Consider the following 20,879-nt stretch of genomic DNA (forward strand, 5'->3'; position numbering starts at 1 on the left):
ATTTGATCATATTTGATATTTACATTTTCTTTCTCACTTTTCACTTCACTTTCATAGCATTGAAGGCTAACACTAGTTGAACTTTTCCTCTACATCAAAAACCTTCCCTTCAAATCTCTACATCAGCCGTGTAGATCCATCTATCAGTTCTCCTCTTTGGTTTCAGGTCTGCAGGTCACTTGAGTGGCTACAGCAGCTCTGTGTACCACAGCCACAGACGGGCTGACTCAGGAGGCCAGTGAGCCCTGGCCACAGCTACGTTAGACAGGCAAGGGTGGGGGTTCCTGTGCAGTGAGGTGGGACAGTAAGTGCTTTCACCCCACATCTTTAACCAAACTGACCACTGGTGTTTGTGTTTGTCTTCGCCATGGCCCACTTTGCCGCAGGGAAAACAATCTGAGCTAACACACTGGTCCATAAGAACAGGGAGGTTTGAGATAGCAGGTTGGAGTTTTCATCGAAGATTGAAATGGATTGGATTGTTTGTGTTTTAGTCATAACTAATCACAGTCATACTCTCAGATTTGACAAGAGTTCCGTTGCTATAATAAGATGACAAGATACACAATCTAAATTAGATTTAGATTGTGTATCTAATTATCATTCTGTTTGTATTTTCATCACCAGCTTGTTACTACTTGTGCCATTGCCCCAGAGTTAAGCTAAGAGTGGCATGATTGTGTACACAGTGTGGTGTCTGGCTTCGCATCAACACCCCTCTCTCCTCCAAATCAAGCCCATCATTATCCCAGGCGCGCTTCAGGCTCCCAAAATATCTGTAACGCAGCTGTCGGCACCTCTCTGTGCAGCAGCTGGAGAAGCTCTGGGGCGCTCCCTCTCTCTCTTTACCACACACCCAGTACCAGGCTCTCAAAGAGAGGAGCTGGGACTAGGACAACTTACCCATGCAGAGGAAGAGTTGGTCTGCCTTATATACTGTATGTGTGTGTGTGTGTGTGTGTGTATGTGTGTGTGTGTGTGTGTGTGTGTGTGTGTGTGTGTGTGTGTGTGTGTGTGTGTGTGTGTGTGTGTGCGCGCGCGCGGCGTGTGTGTGTGCGCGCGCGGCGTGTGTGTGTGTGTGTGTGTGTGTACGTATGTGTGTTTTCCTGGGCCTCACCCATCTATCTTTCCCAAGCCACCCCTGAGTGGCCTGTGTACTCACAGGGTCATAAAAACCCAGACAAATGGTGTGCATGAAACTTGAGAGTGAGCTATGGAGGGGGTGGAGGAAACGAGGTGGATTGCTCTAAAAGCTCTACCACAGTTGCCTTCTGCTCCTGTTTTATTCTCTTCTGCCATAGTAACACAACTTCTGAACACTAAAACACAGGCGAAACTCACCACCAAGTAAAAGTTATTTTCTCATTTATTTTCCCATAAGCTCCACTCAATGAGATGGAAGAGAGACACTTACAGTATATCTTATTCAAATACTATTTATAAAAAAAAGGTTACAATTTGTACAACACACAAACATTCCCTCTTGCTATTGTCCAACGAGGAATCAGTGAACCTTTCAACTGCCTCTTCAATCCAAAAGTATGTCCACAAGGTCTCACAAGATAACCGAGAAACCCAGGATTAGGACATCCAAGACACTCAATATGGGGAGCTGGATTTCATGACAGTTTGTTTATGGGCCCAAAGAAAAGCCTATGAACAAAGCATGACATCACTAAGACTTAGACACTAAGATACTCAAGATGGCTATAGAGTAGAATTGTTAGCCAAAGTGAAAATAAAGTTAAAATGCACATTTGAATCTCGTCTCTGCTGCCAAATCGCTCTCTTCCCTCCCCCTACTAGTGAGGTGGCCTCAGGAAGCAATCCATGCTTGGGGTAGGAGGAACGGGAACATATTGGACTTCCTGTTATGATTTCAAGGGAGAGTGAGATATAGAGATATAGCGTGAGGTCTGGAAAATCTCAACTGCCCCTATTTAGTTTGGGGGTAATGTATGACGATGACTAATTGAGCGTTAGCCCTCAAAGCATGACTCTCCTCTCTGAGATCGGCCCATGACTTGATTAGTAACAGACCCATGTTGAGGTATTTTCTTCTTCTTTTCTTCTGTTCCTTCCTGTTCTGCCTCTGTTGTCCGCCCAAACCTTCTTAAAATCTTTTCACCCCTCTGTCTCCGTACCGCCCTTCTAGCTTTCATTGTACAACCCAGTAGAACAGTGCCTCCTAATCATTTTCAACACTTTCATTAAAACAAATACCATATTCACAGACAGACAGTGGACCCACACCAACAGCTAGGATACAGACATCTCAGACTAGCAACATGGTCCATCTTTCTGACATTCTGATGGCTTCTTTCAATCAGGGTGAGATCACGTCGACAACATTTTAAGTGCATTCTTTCTGCCAACTTCTCTGCCTGTCCCTTCTTGCCCTCAAGGAGGAATCGACTGCATGGATCTCAGATCAGCAAACAGAGAGAGAGGGAGAACATATCTACAGACATACTGAAGCTGACTCATAAAACTTGGTCACAAGCTTTACAGTATCTGACCCACAGAGAGTGCTACCTCATTTTGGTCAGCTTGATAGCTTTGTCTTTTTGCTAAGGAGTGTGATAAATGTGAGGCCTGCTAGCAGAGAGATAGTCAGCCTGCTTCTACACACAAAGGACAGATGTGCTATAGCTATAGTCAGGTATAAATCCATGTAAAGCTTATGCAGTCTCCCTGCTGGGTCACGCTAGTAGGACCTGACAGAGAATATCAAGTGAAAAGGGCTTTGCTGGAGAAACTCAAATCATTCTGAAAAGTGAATCTGGCCATCTGTTTCCAGTTAGTTCTGAGGGTCCAAAAGCCAAGGTTTATGTCTACGGATTCACAATATGGCAACAACATCTTTCCCCATCCTGATTCTTCTTTTCTTCCCTTCTTTTTAGTTTTTCTTGGAGAAAGAAAAAAGCACCCCTATTAAATAGAATTTTCCAAAATACCTTCCAAACCCCCTCCCCACCCTTATAAGAATCTCAGAACCCCACCCACCTCCCCCCTTCCCTCTTCTCCCTCACTCCTCATTCGTCTCTCTCTCTCTGCTTCAGTGAAAAACCAAACAAGCCAGCCATTAAGTTGAGTGAAGCGCAGGAAGCGGGCCTTCAGGCCAGGCGGCCCTGTTTACAAGGAGCTAGTCAGGTTTCTGCAGCCCTTTGAAGTGAGCAGCACACAGGAGACTGTCTGTCACTGGGCCAAGGCCCGGCGCTGCTCCACTGACTCACTGCATTCCCCCCATTCATCTGAGCGGAGAAGGAAAAAGGGGCTAGAAAGAGGGGAAGGGGGGTTGGGGAGCAAGGGGAGAGGCCAGAGGGGCAGGGCAGGAGTGGGACAGGTAGATTTATAGCTTTTTTCACCCAACAAGGCGCCATTTTTTTTGCTATCCTAAATCACACATACTTGTCTTTTGTTACAACCCTACTCCTTATTCCATGCCACACATGGTTCCCTTCTTTAAGCATTGAGGTACAAGAAAAACAAAGTGTCTGTCTTATCTGACGAAGGGATAGATTTTAAGTTTTTTTTAGAGAGAAGGAGCTGTCTGTCTACAGGTATAGTAGGTTCAACCTTATTCTAGATTACTTGCGGAAAAAATCTAATGAACAGTATAGGCGTATCCTTTCTGAAACTGTACAGTAACTACATGTACACTATGTTTGTATGCGTGTGTGTTTCTCAAGTATGGCTCCAAGCCTTAATGCTTGAGGTGTTAGGGATCATGGGAGTATCCACTTTCTCCAACACTACATTTATTTCATTACATCACGTCAGAGGAGGTTCAGTTTCAGTCATGCATCACTTGGGGGATTCCAGCTTGGTATTGTGTGTGTACTTTACTTTGGAAAGATGAAATACTCCATGAAGCCCAACACCATTATTTTCCTTTCACTCACATGCAGAGATTTATGTTCCCTTCAAATCTGATCTGAGAGCACAAACAACAAAACACACTGAGATTTGTATTCAGTTGCATGGAAGTTGATATTCCTTCTGAATATCATTACAGACATCCATGTTACCTCATGCCCTATACCTTGGAGAGCCACAGGTAATGCATTTCCATGGCAGTCGCCACACAGTCTGAAAGCTAACAGATGTTAAGGTATGACTCAACTGTCAACATGGTGGCAAGGGCAATGTGATCGAGACCATGAGAATAAGCCTATTTTAGTCACAGTGGAAGAGAGTACAACAGACACAGTTAGATAGTCAGAGCAACTGACAAACAGGTATTGAGGCCTCACATACACCCATAGCCACACGGCCACATTACATTAGGGCCTCTTGCAGCACCTCATCATCGTAATTGAATGACTTAGGGCTAAAGGAGGGCATTGTATTGGGGCCAGACTGTGAAAGTGCCAGCCCTCAGGACATACATTATAGTAGAAATGTGATATCCCTTTCTCCAGAGGCAGTGTGATGTTTTTAATGCAGAACATTTGGATTGTCTTTCCAAAAGAGGGAATTGTTAGTTACAACCAGAAAAATACACATTGAAAAAAAATACTTTTGTCTAAGATGGATTATAAAGAACTGCACATTTTTATTTTTACTCATTATTACTTTGTGTTCAGACTCGAATCTGGTTACTTAGACTGGCCAATATTTTTGAGATAGCAGCTGACATCAACATCAACACAATACCAGACTCACAGAAGGACACACAAAGACAGCAATTGTAAAAAATCATGAAATCATGTGGCTTTTATTGTGTTGTCACCCACCCTTCCCCCTTCTATCATGTGAAATACATTTGTTCATTAGGGGTTGCCAGATTCACACCACTTTTCACATCACAAGTTCTCACAACATAAACAGTGAGAGATACTTTTCTATTTCACACATTTTCTGAAACCCATCAGTTCATGAACACGTTATAAAAAGGAGGGTCTCTTATTGTGGTCTCTGGTAACTTTTTGGTAAAAAAAGCTGATTGACAAAAAAATTTAGACACTAAAAGGCATGGATAGTGGATATTTTCCCTCTAGCTTTGACCCCTTACACCCAAGCTCCCTTGTTTCTCAGATCCAAGGCACTTTATTAGTGAGGGGAGACCAGAGAGAGAGGAGAGGGAGAGGAGCCAAGTAGGGAATGTGCACATCCAGAGAGTGAGACTATCTATAATAACAGACAGCTTCCCCGATTTGATACATCTGAGGGAAAATGATTACAGATATGTGACAGACAAGAAACTTCAAATGTGTTGTGCCATAGAAAGACTGCCAGAAAAAGATATAGCCTAGAGAGACACAGACAAGAGCATGGCTCCATTCAGAGGGGGTGTGCAAGTTAACCAAGCACTACGGCTGTCAAAAAAAAAAAAAAGTTCCTTTCTTTAAATACAAATATATAATTTCATATCTTTACAAATACTATTTACAGTTGCATTTAATTACATCTGACATGTTCAGAGTGAAACAAAGTTAAAATGGCCGTCCTTTCAGGCTTCCTTCCCCCACTCACTGTTCTATATCGTGGGGCTCCGCCCCATAGGGGAGCTCTGCTCCTATTGGTTTACCAGCGACTTCCAAGCAGCGGAGGAGACTTTTCCCTTCAGCGATGGTTCGTCCGCCGCCGACCACGAAGAAGTTCCTCCGGGACACCTGCCGCTGCGATTTTCTAGCAGCGGAGGACAAGCAAGAACGGCGTTCTGGGCAGGCACCTCCCCAAGTAGGGATGGTCCCGCCCGCTCAGCCGGCCCTGACATCACGCCGCCCTCACCCAGCTGAGTGGTCGGTGCCGGTGTCAGAATCAGAAAGCTCTGATGAGAGCGAGCGGCAGGTAGAGCACGTGCTCCCCGCCCTCGCTGCCCCATCTCGGTGCGCAGGCGGCGGCAGCGGCGAATAACATCGCCGTGTTAACGCCGCCATTGCGAAAATCACTGTCTGCAGCGGAGGCGGAGCTTCTGAGCAAGCTCCACCTCTTCTTCTTCCGCCGTGGTGACGAATAGACCGTCAACGACTGCGAAACTGAGGTTTCGGCGTGATGCGGCACTGGCTCTACCTCTAAACGACGGAGCCATGCCCAACTCGGCATCCCCAGCCCCCGCCGCTGACCACTGGGAGGGCCCGCTACGGCCCCCCACGGCAGCGTGGCCCGGTTTCACTGGCGGAGGGGTCGGTAATAAAAACGTTCTGGGCAGGCACCTCCCCAAGTAGGGATGGTCCCGCCCGCTCAGCCGGCCCTGACATCACGCCGCCCTCACCCAGCTGAGTGGTCGGTGCCGGTGTCAGAATCAGAAAGCTCTGATGAGAGCGAGCGGCAGGTAGAGGCTCACGAGCTTCCCGCCCTCGCCGCCCCATCTCGGTGCGCAGGCGGCGGCAGCGGCGAATAACATCGCCGTGTTTAACGCCGCCATTGCGAAAATCACCACAGACCGACCAACGGTCTGTCTGCAGCGGAGGCGGAGCTTCTGAGCAAGCTCCACCTCTTCTTCTTCCGCCGTGGTGACGAATAGACCGTCAACGACTGCGAAACGGAGATTTTGGCGTGATGCGGCACTGGCTCTACCTCTAAACGACGGAGCCATGCCCCACTCGGCATCCCCAGCCCCCGCCGCTGACCACTGGGAGGGCCCGCTACGGCCCCCCACGGCAGCGTGGCCCGGTTTCACTGGCGGAGGGGTCGGTAATGACCCCACCACCGGTTTCCTCTTCATGGCTGCTACCTCATAAAGAGGCAAAAGAAGGAAAATCCCCACCTTACTTTTTCAGTAAAGGAGATTTTTCCCATGTTATCTACCGGAGCGGAGACCCACCTGCCTTGTCGGAGCGTGGTCCAATCGCTACCGGTTAGAAACAAGGCGGAGACTGGCCCAGCTTACCAGCGTGTGGCCAGCTCTCTGCCTAGCGGACTAACCCCTATCACGACACAAAGGGGGTTAAACACCCCTGTCTGTAGCCGTATGGAGGGACCGTTATTTACATCAAAAACTCCTCCATGTCTATCAAGACCTGGCCCAGCTCATGAGCGTGCGGCCGGTTTTTTGGTTATCAGGCATAATAAACCTACGTCGATAAAGGGCATTGTTACTCAAAACAAGCACTCTTTACAGACGGCAAACCATCCCTAAGGAGGATTTTCCATGGTATCTACCAGAGCGGAGACCCACCTGCCTTGTCAGAGTGTGGTCGAATCGCTACCGGTTAGAAACAAGGCGGAGACTGGCCCAGCTTACCGGCGTGTGGCCAGCTCTCTGCCTAGCGGACTTACCCCTATCACGACACGAGGCGGGTTAAACACCCCTGTCTGTAGCCGTATAGAGGGACCGTTATCTACCAGAGCGGAGATCGACCTGCCTTGTCAGAGTGTGGTCGACTCGCTACCGGTTAGAAACAAACCGGAGACTGGCCCAGCTTACCGGCGTGTGGCCAGCTCTCTGCCTAACGGACTTACCCCTATCACGACACGTAGCGGGTTAAACACCCCTGTATGTAGCCGTATAGAGGGGTCGTTATGTACATCAAAAACCCCTCCATGTCTATCAAGACCTGGCCCAGCTCATGAGCGTGCGGCCGGTTCTTTGATTATCAGGCATAATAAACCTGTGTCAATAAAGAGCATTGTTACACATAACAAACACTCTTTACAGACGGCAGCCCATCCCTTTCGAAATGACCCCACCTTGGGCTGTGCCACCTCCTCGGTGTGCAGCGGCGGCTGGGATCATACAGAAATTCAAGTTTTTTCTGTCGACTGCACCACAACAGACGGTCCAGCCGCTGTCGTTGCGTTATGCAGAATGACTAGAAGGGACAGGTATTCTGTCGGGCTGGCTAGACAGGACATTGAGGAGGGGATATGCACTACAGTTCATTCAGCCTCCTCCGCCCTTCAGGGGCGTGAGAGAGACTGTTTTTTGTCCTGCCCGATAAAGACACGTGCGCTCCAGGAGGAGATTACGAATCTCCTAACAAAGGGCGCAGTGACATTGGTTCCGAGGGACCAGTGGGACATGAGATGGTACTTCCCGTATTTCCTTGTCCCAAAGAATTCGGGAGACATGAGACCCATACTAGATTTCAGGGTCCTCAACGAGAGAGTGGCGAAACGCCCCTTTCGTAGATACCTGAGGGTCGCGTATTTCGTGTGCCAATCACAGAGTGGCACAGGAAATTCCTACGTTTTGCTTTCCAAGGGAAGGTTTACGAGTACACGCGCCTGCCCTTCGGGTGCACGCTTGCTCCTCGTTTTTTCTCCAAATGCGTGCAGACAGCACTCGAACCACTGAGGCGAAACGAGATACGCATATTAGCATATCTCGACGACCTACTGGTCTTGGCCCAATGCCCAAATCGAGCCATTCGGGACGCAACCTCACTGGTGCAGCACCTCACTCAGCTGGGGTTAGCTGTAAACTGGACAGAGAGTGCTCCGTGGCCGGCTCAACAGTTTTCCTATCTAGGCATTCAGTTGGTTACTGCTGAGATGAGGGCCAGTTTATCGGCACCACGGAGAGCGACACTGACGTCAGCTCTCCGGGTGTGTCGAGTGACAAATACAATCACCGCTCTGTCAAGGATGTCCTTACTAGGACTGATGTCTGCAGCCCATGTAGTGGTCCCCTTAGGCCTGTTACACATGCGCAGACTGCAGAGGCGGTTCGCACGACTGCGACGGGTTCCAGTGAGACGCCGTCGCAAGTTGATTGTAATACAGAGATCGGTCAAAACCGACCTGAGCTACTGGAGAGACCCGCGCGTCATCGCGCGCGGAGTCGCCTGAGTTCGCTGTAAGCTCTCCACATTCCAGGTCTGCTCAACGAAGGAGCAGATCTGTTATCACGGGGAGGCCCGAGGGACGACGACTGGAGGTTAGCACCCTCCATTGTGTCGCTGATTTGGGCACGGTTCGGGCAAGCAGAAGTGGTTCTGTTTGCGTCACGGACGAATGCGCAGTGTCGCCTTTGGTTCTCCCTGCGCGAACAGGACAACCCGCCATTGGGAGTCGTTACATTTGCACACCACCCATGGCCGAGGGTCCTGTTATACGCGTTCCCACCCCTGACATCTATCCTCCCACTGTTGGCACGAGTGAGGTCAGAGAGGCTAGAGTTAATTCTTGTAGCCCCGGACCGTCCCGGAGCCCCGTGGTTTCCGGAACTGATGGAGATGTTGGTAGAGGGCCCATGGCCCATACCTCATCGACAAGATGCACTCTCTCAAGCCGGAGGCTTGGTGAGGGGCCGCCTATGAGGGGGGGCCCCTCATGGCCTGGTTACTGAGAGGGATTGTTAGAACGCAGGGGTCTGACAGACGCGGTCATTCAGACCATTCAGAGTGCGCGCGCAATCCACTGCAAAGGGATATGCGGCGCGCTGGCGAGTTTTACACAGTGGTGTGAGGGACAGGACGTTGACCCTGTATGTTGTCGGGTCGAAACTTTCTTGTGTTTCTTACAGTCGCTGTTGACAAGGGATTGGCGGCGGGAACTATTAAAGTTTACGCGGCTGCCATCTCAGCTTGTCATGAGGGTTTTGCGACAACGACACTGGTTTTTCAGTCATTCGCTGGTTAAGCGTTTTTTGACTGGAGTGTGTAGGCTTAGACGCCCTCATAGGACTCTAATGCCAAAATGGGACCTGTCGATTGTGCTAGAGGCGCTGTGCGTGCCCCCATTCGAAACCATTGTCACTGTGTCGTTGCGTTTTATTGTCTCTCAAGACGAGTCTACTCCTCGCCTTGACTACGGCTGAGCGAGTGAGTGATTTGTGCGCTCTCTCGTCACGGGCAGATTGTTTGGTCATATCTGATGACGAAACAAAAGCTGTATTACGCCCTAACCCGGCTTTTATCCCTACGGTTAATCGTGGGTTTAGGGTTCAGAGCTGTGCTCTGAGCGCCTTTTCTTCCTCCTCCTCACGACGGAGAGAGGGAGAGGCGTTTTACATTGTATTGTCCGGTGCGCGCGTTGGCACAATATGTGAAGCGCGAGGCAGGACTGAGATCTTCTCCCCGGCTTCTGATCTGCTATGGCGGACAGAAAGCCGGGACACCACTCTCGAAGCAGAGGCTGTCCCTTTGGATTTGCGAGACTATTAGCCTCGCATACGAATCGAAGGGGCAGCCCGTGCCGACTGGCATTCGGGCTCATTCCACCAGGGGCATGGCCGCATCAGTGGCCATTCTCAGGGAAGTGGGAGTGGAGGAGATATGTGTGGCGGCGTCTTGGTCGTCGCCATCACTTTTTATACGGTGTTACTTGAAGATTTTCTTCCTCATCCTTTTCTCATTCTGTCCTCAGTTTTGCTGATGACTGATGTAGTGGGGAAGGCACTTGGATTACCCTGGTCATGGGATTCTATTCAAGTGCTGTCAGGATGAATACGGATGTGCCTGGGGAAGGGACCCTCCTCCAGGACATGTTCCGTTAGATCAACAACCCTACGTGCTCACGTAAGGGTTAGGTCAGTGATATTCTTCCTCAATCCTTTCTCATTCTGTCCTCAGTTTGCTGATGACTGATGTTGTGGGAAGGGCACTTGGATTACCCTGGTCATGGGGATTCTATTCAAGTGCTGTCAGGATGAATACGGATGTGCCTGGGGAGGGGACCCTCCTCCAGGACATGTCTGTTAGATCAACAACCCAACGTAAGGGTTGGGTAAGTGATATTTCTTCCTCATCCTTTTCTCATTCTGTCCTCAGTTTGCTGAGGACTGATGTAGTGGGGATGGCACTTGGATTACCCTGGTTGGGGATGCTATTCAAGTGCTGTCAGGATGATTACGGATGTGCCTGGGGAGGGGACCCTCCTCCAGGACATGTTCCGTTAGATCTACAACCCTGCGTGCTCACGTAAGGGCTAGATCAGTGGAGCAGACTCGGTGTGGGTTGGGCCAACTTTTTAAGGTTGTCTTGAACCAACATCAGTGGTCAGCTCCGGGTGCCGCTGAGATTGTTTTCGGATTAATAGTCTCAGTGGGGGTACATTTGGCCTCGCTCGCTCCGCCTAAACCAATAGGAGCAGAGCTCCCCTATGGGGCGGAGCTCCACGATATAGAACGATAGTTATGGAGATAGACTCCAGTTCTATGAGTGGAGCGGAGCCCCATAGGGCTGCTGGCCCACTTCGACTCGTTCAAACCCGGCTGTTTTGTATGTTTGGGAGAATGAGGGAGCGAAGTACGCCCCTTTATATAGCACCCCAGGCGGGCGCAGGCATTGAAAAATTCAGTCATTGGCTACTTTAGGTAGCGGGTAAACCAATAGGAGCAGAGCTCCCCTATGGGGCTCCGCTCCACTCATAGAACTGGAGTCTATCTCCATAACTATCGTATTCCCAGCTGGATTCTCACTCACACTGGAGAGTTTTTATGGCTGGTATCTTTAAAAAAAAAAAAGAGCAGGAGCAGAGTGGGGGAGGAGAACAACTCAGCACATGACACCCAGTAACCATGTTTGTTGTTTGTTCAGAAACTCAGGTTTTGGACCATTCTTAGATCAGCAACAGTGTCCTTTGGGCAAGCCCACCCCCCACTCCTACAAGCTTGAATTTTGGCATGCATATTTGATAAGAGAAAAAATTCAGTCAAAGTTCAATAAAAATACTGGCAGTATCTGATCATCGTATAAAAGTACCACTCTGACAGCAAGTTAACAAAAAAAGAAACAAACGCACTATAAAACACATTTGAACAAATAACCAAAAAGATGTCCCATGGGTTAGCCTTCTACACAGTGGTCTCTCCATGTTTACTGTTTGTGAGCCTAGTGTAGAACTTGCGCCAAGACTGGAGTGTCTTGCCAGACCAGATCCAGAAACCAGAGGTGATGCCCACTATGAGGGTCATAAGGTACTTGATCATGTAGACAGTGAAGTCGGGTGTCATGCGGGGGGTGTACTGCATAGGGCAGGGGATGGCCAGGCCCTTGCAGTTGTGACTGACCCAGCTGCGCTCCCAGTGGTGGCGGAAGGCCTGCTCGTAGAAGAAGCAGGCGATGACAATGGTGGCAGGGACTGTGTAGAGCACACTGAACACCCCGATGCGCACCATGAGGCGCTCCAACTTCTCTGTCTTGGTCCCGTCGTGTTTCATGATGGTGCGTATGCGGAAAAGAGACACAAAACCAGCCAGCAGGAAGGAGGTCCCTATGAACAGGTAAATGAAGAGGGGGGCCAGCACAAAACCCCTCAGAGGATCCAGACTGTTGAGGCCAACAAAGCAGACCCCGCTGAGCACATCACCCTCTATCTGCCCCATGGCCAGGATGCTGATGGTCTTCACCGCAGGTACCGCCCACGCAGCTAGGTGGAAGTACTGGGAGTTGGCCTCTATGGCCTCATGGCCCCACTTCATGCCTGCGGCCAAGAACCAGGTGAGGGACAGAATGACCCACCAGATGGAGCTGGCCATACTGAAGAAGTAGAGCATCATGAACAGGATGGTGCACCCCTCTTTTTTGGTCCCCTGCACAATTGTTTTATATCCCTCTGGAGTGAAACTGTCATTGCATACCACTTTGTCCCCTAGGAAGTAGCCAGCTATATATGCTATAGAGACCATGGTGTAGCAACCAGAGAGGAAGATGATAGGCGCTTGGGGGGGTCCGTCGTATCGGAGTGCAATTGTTAATTTTTAATTAATTTTGACATTTAGCAGACGCTTTTATCCAAAGCGACTTACAATTACGAATTACAGGGACATTCCCCCTGGAGTAACTGAGGGCTAAGTGCCTTACCCAAGGGCACACTAGTAGTGGTGTGGCTTCAGGCGGGATTTGAACTCACAACATTCCGATCACAAGTCCAACTCACTATCCACTAGACCACCACTACCCCTCATTTGTTTGTTGATGACGTGATTGGATAATAGAGTATAGACAGTCGCATCACCTGACGTGGGAGGTTCAAGGAATAAAGGGGAGGTGACATTGACCGAGAGTGACAGAGATCTCCTGCATACCAAGTAGCCATGTGTTACTAGGTGCACATTTTATTTTTTCACTAGGTGACTGATTTTCCTGCTTGGAAATAAAGCTTATTTGATCAAAGGTATACTTGTGCTTTGTCTTTTCCTAAATACCATTTATTTACATTTATTCACATGTTATTGGACTGATTTTCCTGCATGGAAATACAGCTTATTTTATCAAAAGTATACTTGTGTGAGAGTGCTTTGTCTTTTCTTAAATGCCATTTATTTACATTTATTCACACAGAAATATGAAGATGTCTTAAGATGTCTTGAGATGTCTTGGAAATATGAAGAACACAATGAATGTCATAGTATTGTCTCAGCATTTTATTATTTAAAAAACAACATACACAAATACATAATCCTACTGTGGATTACTAATTGATAAAGACATTTACAGGAAATTGCAGGAACTATTATAAATAGGAACAAAATGATTATGTGTACAACATTATTATATGAACAAAATTATTATATGTACAAAACCTTTTGTAGGTAGGACACTATTGGACCTCGGCCCAAATCTAGTACTGAACCTGACCCCCCATGCTAAACCATTTGGAAGTACAGTATACTAGGACTCCAATTCAGACACACTGGGGGGCTGTCACAAATCTACTAACTCTAATTATGTAAAATACAAATAAATAAATAAACAAGAATGTGTTGTGTAACAACTCCCCCAAGATTCCCCTCCACCACAGAGAGACTAAACTGTCCTTCTGAAAGAGACTACACTGACATCCTCCATCCCTGACAGACTACAATGACCACCATCACAGTGTGACATGGGAGAGTTACTCCATATGAGAGTGGAGAAACTTATTCTTCAGGTAGCATGTGTTCCTGATGTTGTGGACTACTCTTTTATCAACAATTTCACAGTATTGCCCATATGCCTGGGATTTTCACCGGTTGCCTGTGGTTCCTGTCTTCACCAAGTAGGGTTGAGTTGGGTTGGCGTTGTCTCCACATTGTTTTCTTTTTGTGGGTGCAGCTTTGTGGGTGCAGCACTGGCCAGAGAAGTCATTACACATCCTCTCCACCACCTCCTTCACCACCTCATCCTTGAACTACCAGAGAGAGGAGGAGGAGAGAGACATAAGGAGGAGAGAGACATAAGGAGGAGAGAGACATAAGGAGGAGAGAGAGACATGAGGAGGAGAGAGAGAGACATAAGGAGGAGAGAGACATAAGGAGGAGAGAGAGAGAGACATAAGGAGGAGAGAGACATAAGGAGGAGAGAGACATAAGGAGGAGAGAGAGAGACATAAGGAGGAGAGAGACATAAGGAGGAGAGAGACATAAGGAGGAGAGAGAGAGACATGAGGAGGAGAGGAGGAGAGAGACATAAGGAGGAGAGAGAGAGACATAAGAAGGAGAGAGACATAAGGAGGAGAGAGACATAAGGAGGAGAGAGACATAAGGAGGAGAGAGAGAGACATGAGGAGGAGAGAGAGACATGAGGAGGAGAGGAGGAGAGAGAGACATAAGGGTGAGAGAGGAGGAGAGAGAGAAAATCATATTGGGCCAGAATTTTAAAAAAGATACATGGTCTGACAGACAGTACATATCATCTTCACCAATCATGTGTAAATCTGAAACATTTGACAATCACCCATAACTAGCGCACTGTCCATAATGGACTAATGGGTGGATTCATACATGAATGAATGAATGAATAAAGGATTAATTGAGTGGAGAGGCAGAGGGATAGGATAGGGCTTTCACACCGGCAAATAACCGTGCCGAATACACGGTGCTGTAAGGCGCGTGCAGTGGCCGAGGAGAGTGTACTATTTTCGGATAGACATATGTGTGGTGGCCTGGGAAAACCCTTCACATGGTGGCATTTTGACATTTTCATTTTTTAATATTTCCATAAATTAGAAGTTCTCAGCTATTCATAACTGGTTGAATGACCGAGATAGCCCTTTATTTTAAAAAGTTATGAGCATTTTAATGTATCATGTCAAAAAAAGGGAAAGGTGATTTCTCCCCCTTTCTCCTCTGGGTCGGGGGAGGAGCCTATGCAGATCGGCCGGTCTCGTTTGTCTGCTTGGGATGCGGTGTTAGTCTGCTCGCCTCGTCGGTATGCGAGGGACAGATCCAATTTTGTGTGTCTTCTAGTTAAGATTTTATTACTTTATGCTTATATTGTGAGCATCAGTAAATGGCAATAACACAGGTGGAAGTATCGTCTCTCCTTTCGCTCATGTGTGCGTGCGTTGCTTAACTGAGAATGAGGAAATGAGGAAATGAGGAAATGAGAATGACCTTGTTTCTCTAGCAAACTACCCACCACAAAAACATAAAAATAAGTACTTTCTCTTTTGTTTTCTTAAAATGTTTATTCACCATAATGTAGTATGGAGTTCAAAGTACTAGAATACCACATAATATCAAAATCGCCAAAATCGCGATTTCCATCTATTTTTGCTCTTTGCCACGAACGAACGCCAGCGACATCCGACGGGTTTTCCCAGGCCACCACACATATGTGCATGCTCTCAGGGTTCAAAACATTACTTCCCGGGGTGCCAGAATGATGCCTGATGGCTCAAACTGACCGTATACTGATGGAGTTATCCAGCATGGTCTTGTATTTTTACCACCTTCCTAGTCGGTGTTAGCCGGTGTTATTCGCGGACAAAGACGGTGCCCGGGATACACTCTTTGCGGGTTAATAACGTCGCCTTACCGGGGCTTACGGTGAAAATTCAAATGTGTCCGGACAGGGGAGAGGACAGGGAATGTAAATCACTTTGAATGGAGTCGATTGGAGACCCCCATCGATGTCGACACTGCTCGGAGTGAAAAGAACTAGCTAACGCGCTTGAAGAAATACGCTCCTCAATGTCAATGAAATGTTTAATGACAAAGATGAAAACGCCCTGCAAATATACAAACAATAGAAGCATGAATTGAGATAAAGTATAAGCAGGGTAAATGTAATATATATAACTTAACCAGAAACATTCGAATAACCAACTTACAGGAATAGGTGGACAGCTCAATAGACGGCCACCGTAACATGAACGTCTGACACTAAACAAATAATAACATGGCCGACTCCTGACTGAGCCGGACAGCATAGCAAACGAGATACTGCCACCTAGTGGACAGGCGGTATACCCTTCATCCCTCCCAGTCCGGAAAGCTATAAACTGAAATAGGTAACCGGACTCAGTCCCGCGTCCAACGGCCTGTTTCGGGCTCGTAGTGCTTGGGTGGCTCCCTTGTACGGCTAGGCCTCGTAGGACGGGGCAGCGACAGTGGCGACTGCGACACTAGAAGCGAAGCGTCCGGGGTGGCATCAGTGGGTACAGGGTCTCCCTGGGACCCGAGGCCAGGGGCCGCCTCACCAGCAGACGCCGGCAAGGAGGGACCCAGGGCCGCGCCACAGGGTCCATCTGCCAGCTGCTGGACGATCCCCTGGGGCACCACCGGGTACGGTTGGACAGGTAGGGAGCGGTGTACCAAGGGCGCAGGTGGAGGGGACATAGCAGCTGGCTGGTGAGGAGCATAGGGGGTGTAGCCACGGAGGAACCGCCTGTTGCGTAAAGTCAGGCGTCCAGACCCATCAACCTTAACCCGATACTGATCGTGATCACGTGACTCCACCACCACCCCTGACCTGTCCCACTTGTTAGGGCTAGGGCCCTGCTGGTTCTGGAGGAACACCCTCTCACCAAGTGCCAATGGGCGGAGTGGCTTCGAGTGAGCCTGCAGGGACTCAGTGGTACGGGACATCCGGGTCCGAAGGGCATCCTCCTTTGCCGCCCATGCTTGGCGCCAGAGCGGTCGGATATGTGGGTTCGAGAACTTCTCAAGCCTGTTGACGAAGGAAAGCGAACCTCGAAGGGGGTGACCGAAGATAATCTGCGCCGGTGAAAGGTTGCAGTCGGGGTCAGGCGTGTTGCGTAACTGTATCATGGCACGCAGAAAGCGGTCATGATCGAGACTGCCAGTCGGGCCAGTGTTGGACATCAGGAGGCGCTTCGCAGACTTCACTGCAACTTCCGCTCTTCCGTTTGACTGTGGGAAAGCAACAGAGGACACACGGTGTTTGACGCCCCACAAACGGAGGAAGTCCTGTGTCTGGCCTGCTGTGAACTCCGGACCACCGTCGCTCGAAAGTTCCTCCGGCACGCCAAAGGAGCCAAAGAACGCACGGAGGTGGCGAACCAGCCCAGCTGAGCCTCCCATATCAGTGCCTGCTGTGGAGCATAGGACCTCCACCCAGCCCGATAGTCGATCTCCGTTAACCAGGAAGTGACGACCTCCATAGTCAAAGAAGTCAGCAAACACCGCCTCGAATGGGGTGGACGGTGGCGAGGATGGCAGGGGGGGCGTGGCTGCTTGTGACGGAGCGTTCCGGTTACAGTCCGCACATCCGTACCTGGCGGCTCGGATGTCCTCTGACATCCCTGGCCAGTAGACTATGGCACGGGCCTGTTGCCCCATCGCCGAGATCCCTTGGTGGGCGGCATGGAGGTGTCGAATGACGCTGTCGCGGAGGGATGGAGGGACCACGACGCGGTCATGATATAGCAGGACGCCGTCCTGTGCGTAAATGGACTCACAGACTCGTGATAGACTCGCCAGGGCTGGGTCGTTCATATCAACCCTGTCCCCATGTTCGATCAGGTGCAGAAGGTGGCTGAGGCATGCATCACTTGCTGTTTCTCGTGCAAGGACGGTCCAAGAGACGGCTCCGAGCTCTTGTGCATCGGCGCGGATGGAAGCCATAAGTGCTGACTCCACGGCGTCAGGCACGCCCGGCAATCCCAGTGAGAGGCCGTTCGCTGAGCCTGATGGAGACGGATGTCTTGAGGTTGCGTCAGCGGCATAGTTGCTCTTGCCAGGCAGGTGCACAATGTCGAAACGCCATGGGAGGGTACGCTGCTTGAGTCTAAACAGGCGTGAGTTCGTTATCTCATCTAGCGTACGGTCGCCAAAGATCTTCACCAGGGGCTTATGGTCTGTAACTACGACGAGGTTGTCGCTCCCCTGCGTGAAGTACCGTGCTTGCTCCAGACCCCAGGCCACGGCTAGGGCCTCTCCTTCAATGGCCGCATAGCGCTGTTCGGCCGGGGACAGGAAGCGTGAACCAGCGAGGGTGATCCTCCATCCTCCCGGGCAGCAGTCTGGTATGCCCGAGGCGCAGCTACAATGTTGTTGGAGCAGGAAGTAACCAATACCGCGCTTGGACCAGTCAGGGCGGAGGCAGGTGCGCTTCTGCATGTCGTAGATCTCCACGCCCTCACGGATAGCCCCGACAATAGCACTTTTGGACGTTTGGAAGGCTTCCTCCAGTTCGGGTGACCATGAGAATTTACAGCGTGGGCTGAGGAATGGCTTAAATGGAGCCATTGTGTCGCGCAGCTGGGCATAGTTCGACACCTGGTTGACAAGGCCGAACCAGCTCCTGACATCCGTCGTGGAGTCCGGGGTGGGGAAGTCTCGGATAGCGTCCAAGTACTTGGGGAGTGGCTCGATAGTAGTGTCCGACACCCTGAAGCCAGCGAACTCGACGTCCCTCTCCGCAAACTGGAACTTGTCCGGGTTCAACACGATGCCTGCCCGGCCGACACGAGTAAGGAAGTCGATGGTCCTCCACCAGTGCTGCTCCAGGTCGGTGTCATAGTGGATGGTGTCATCCACACAACGTTCCTTACGCTCATAGTCCGAGAGGACCGCATCGAAACGGCGGTTGTAGCCATCCCCCGACGATAGGAAACCTTGTGGCGCCCTGGTGTAACGCCAGCGGCCAAAGGGCGTGATGAATGTGGTCAGATGACGATCCGATTCACGCAGGGGCACACTGTGGTAGCCATTCCAGGCGTCCGTGACAGTCTTCCAGGTGTCCTTTGGGATACGACGTGCGAGGTGGAATGGGGACTCGGTGGCGAAAGTCTCACGTAGGCAGAACTTGTTGAGAGGTGAGAGGTCCACGGTCCTGCGGGGGGAGCCATTGTGCTTCCGAGTGACCACCATACGATGGCACCATGTCACTGGTTCGCCGTATGGCACACGTTCAATGACACCGAGGGCCTCATCCCGGAGAAGGTCATCGTGGACTCTCTGCTGCCAGTGTAGAGGCACAACGGCCGCGGTGTGGCATGCTCTCGGCGTGGCTGCGGGGTCCACATGCATTTCAATGGGTGGCCCTTCCATGCACGGCAGCGCCCGATGAGGGCAAGTGTTGAATGTGGATGAGGCGTATCTCCCGAATAGCCAATCCTTCATCCGGCTGTTGTTCTCTGGTGTGACAGGGAAGGGTAGCGCCGTAGGGCGTTCCGGAGGGACCGTACGCTGGGCGCTGTGGGGGTTACTCGGGTCGCCGCAGCCGCCGTTGGTGGACCTCGTAGCATTGACGGACAGGGGCTGGTTTGGCGTGTAAGACCCACGCTCGTCGTTGGGCCCCCCTACGATGTCACCTGATGGGAAGTCCATAGACAAGAGGCCGAGGTTGAGCAGCGACTCGTAGGATAGGTACATGGCCCGGACTGAGCTGCTCACGTACACCATGGAGTGGCAGGACGCCACTCCACCGCTGCTGGAGGCTGTCGAGAGTCTAGCGAAGAATGCGCCTTCGACAGCTATGGGGGAGCGGTTGGCGGCCGACATGCTGAGATGGACGGGACGCAGGTCATCACGTGAGAATCCGCAGGCAATGAACTCCTCTAGGGACCAAAGGTCCGACTGTGCACCAGTGTCCGCGATGGCGGATACCCTCGCCCCGTTGACCGAGCCACGGTCGCCGGTGCCTGCACTCGGTCCGACAGGCATGTCAACCGAGATAGTGATCAGCGCTCGGGGATGGTCTCTCAGCCTGGCCCTTCTCCATTCGCCCTTGGAGAAAATGTGGTGCTCAAGTCTGATGGGCGTGGAGGCGTGGCGTTGGTGGTGACTCCCACGACGTTGGCCAGGGCGGGCATCAGACTGAACCGACGAGATCTGGGAGATCGGTTCTGACTCCACGGCGGCCTGTTGACTGCTGGCAGATGGCTGCGGTCGCCCCTTGCGTCGGCGGGCCCTATAACAGTCGATACAAAGCTGGTGGGGCTTGGTATTCCATCCGCGGGATCCCTCTGTGAAGACATTAAAGGTTCTCTTACACTCTGGGCACGGGGCTCGTTTAGCCACGCCCGCTGGGCCTGGGGTCGGGGTGGGGCTTGCCTGTGGACTCTTTTTTAAGCGCTGGAATGACGACATGGCCGAAAGGGCGGATGACGGGAGAGCATTGCGGGCCATCTCTTTATTTTCTACGAGTGCAACCACGTCATTCACTGGCATTTTAAGGATGTCTGGCGTCCCTAGTACCTCTCGGCGAATGTCCGAATCAGAGATGCCATTGACTAGAACGTCGCGGATGGTGTGGTCGGTATAGTCCACATCCTCGCCACACCCACATACTGTAACATAGGCGCATGTCTCCGCTTTCCCCCGTACTCTGGCAGTGAAGGCGGGGAATGTCTCATCACGCTCCTGGCGTAGCTGGAGCAGCTCGGTGCGCAGGACACATGTGGCGACTGGGATGACTGCTAGTGAACGTAAAGCGGCAATTAGGTGTGGCAAAGGTTCGGAAGCGGCGTTGGGGTTGACTTTCAACAGGCTGTCACCAAGTTCAGGCCCAGCGCACTGAAACAACTGGAAAGGGGCCTCGGCGGCTCCTATGCCTGAGCCAGTGCAGAAGACGTCCCAACGACGGATGAACACGTTCCATTCCTCAATCGATACGCCTACGTCGACTTTAGGCCGATCCAGTTTCGGGCCTCGGGGGGTCGGCGCGGCTGTGACAGGCGATGTGCGTTGATGGGCAAATCCATGATTCGTCAACAGGGCAATGGCGAGTGCTTCGGACACGTTTTCAGTTCCGAAAGCGCAGCCAGGGACAGAGCATGCAACGACGACCATGGCTTCCTGGCGTTTTCATGAAGAA

At 50.6% G+C, this 20,879-nt stretch overlaps 1 protein-coding gene and 1 pseudogene across 2 annotated transcripts in view; both read right to left on the reverse strand.

Annotated features, from left to right (window-relative positions):
• The window catches only part of LOC308168667 (tRNA (carboxymethyluridine(34)-5-O)-methyltransferase alkbh8-like), a 257,081-nt pseudogene that overhangs the window by 62,414 nt on the left and 173,788 nt on the right, over window positions 1-20,879 (reverse strand). The window lies entirely within an intron of this gene.
• Window positions 11,605-12,520, reverse strand: LOC308168495 (frizzled-2; the record flags this gene model as incomplete). Its single annotated transcript, XM_080543095.1, has 1 exon — window positions 11,605-12,520. The coding sequence occupies one exon, from the start codon at window positions 12,518-12,520 to the stop codon at window positions 11,687-11,689; it is 834 nt and encodes a 277-aa protein (XP_080399221.1). The 3' UTR covers window positions 11,605-11,686.

The sequence above is a fragment of the Nansenia antarctica genome (genome assembly GCF_963989245.1).
Source record: "Nansenia antarctica genome assembly, chromosome: 12".
NCBI lineage: Eukaryota > Metazoa > Chordata > Actinopteri > Argentiniformes > Microstomatidae > Nansenia > Nansenia antarctica.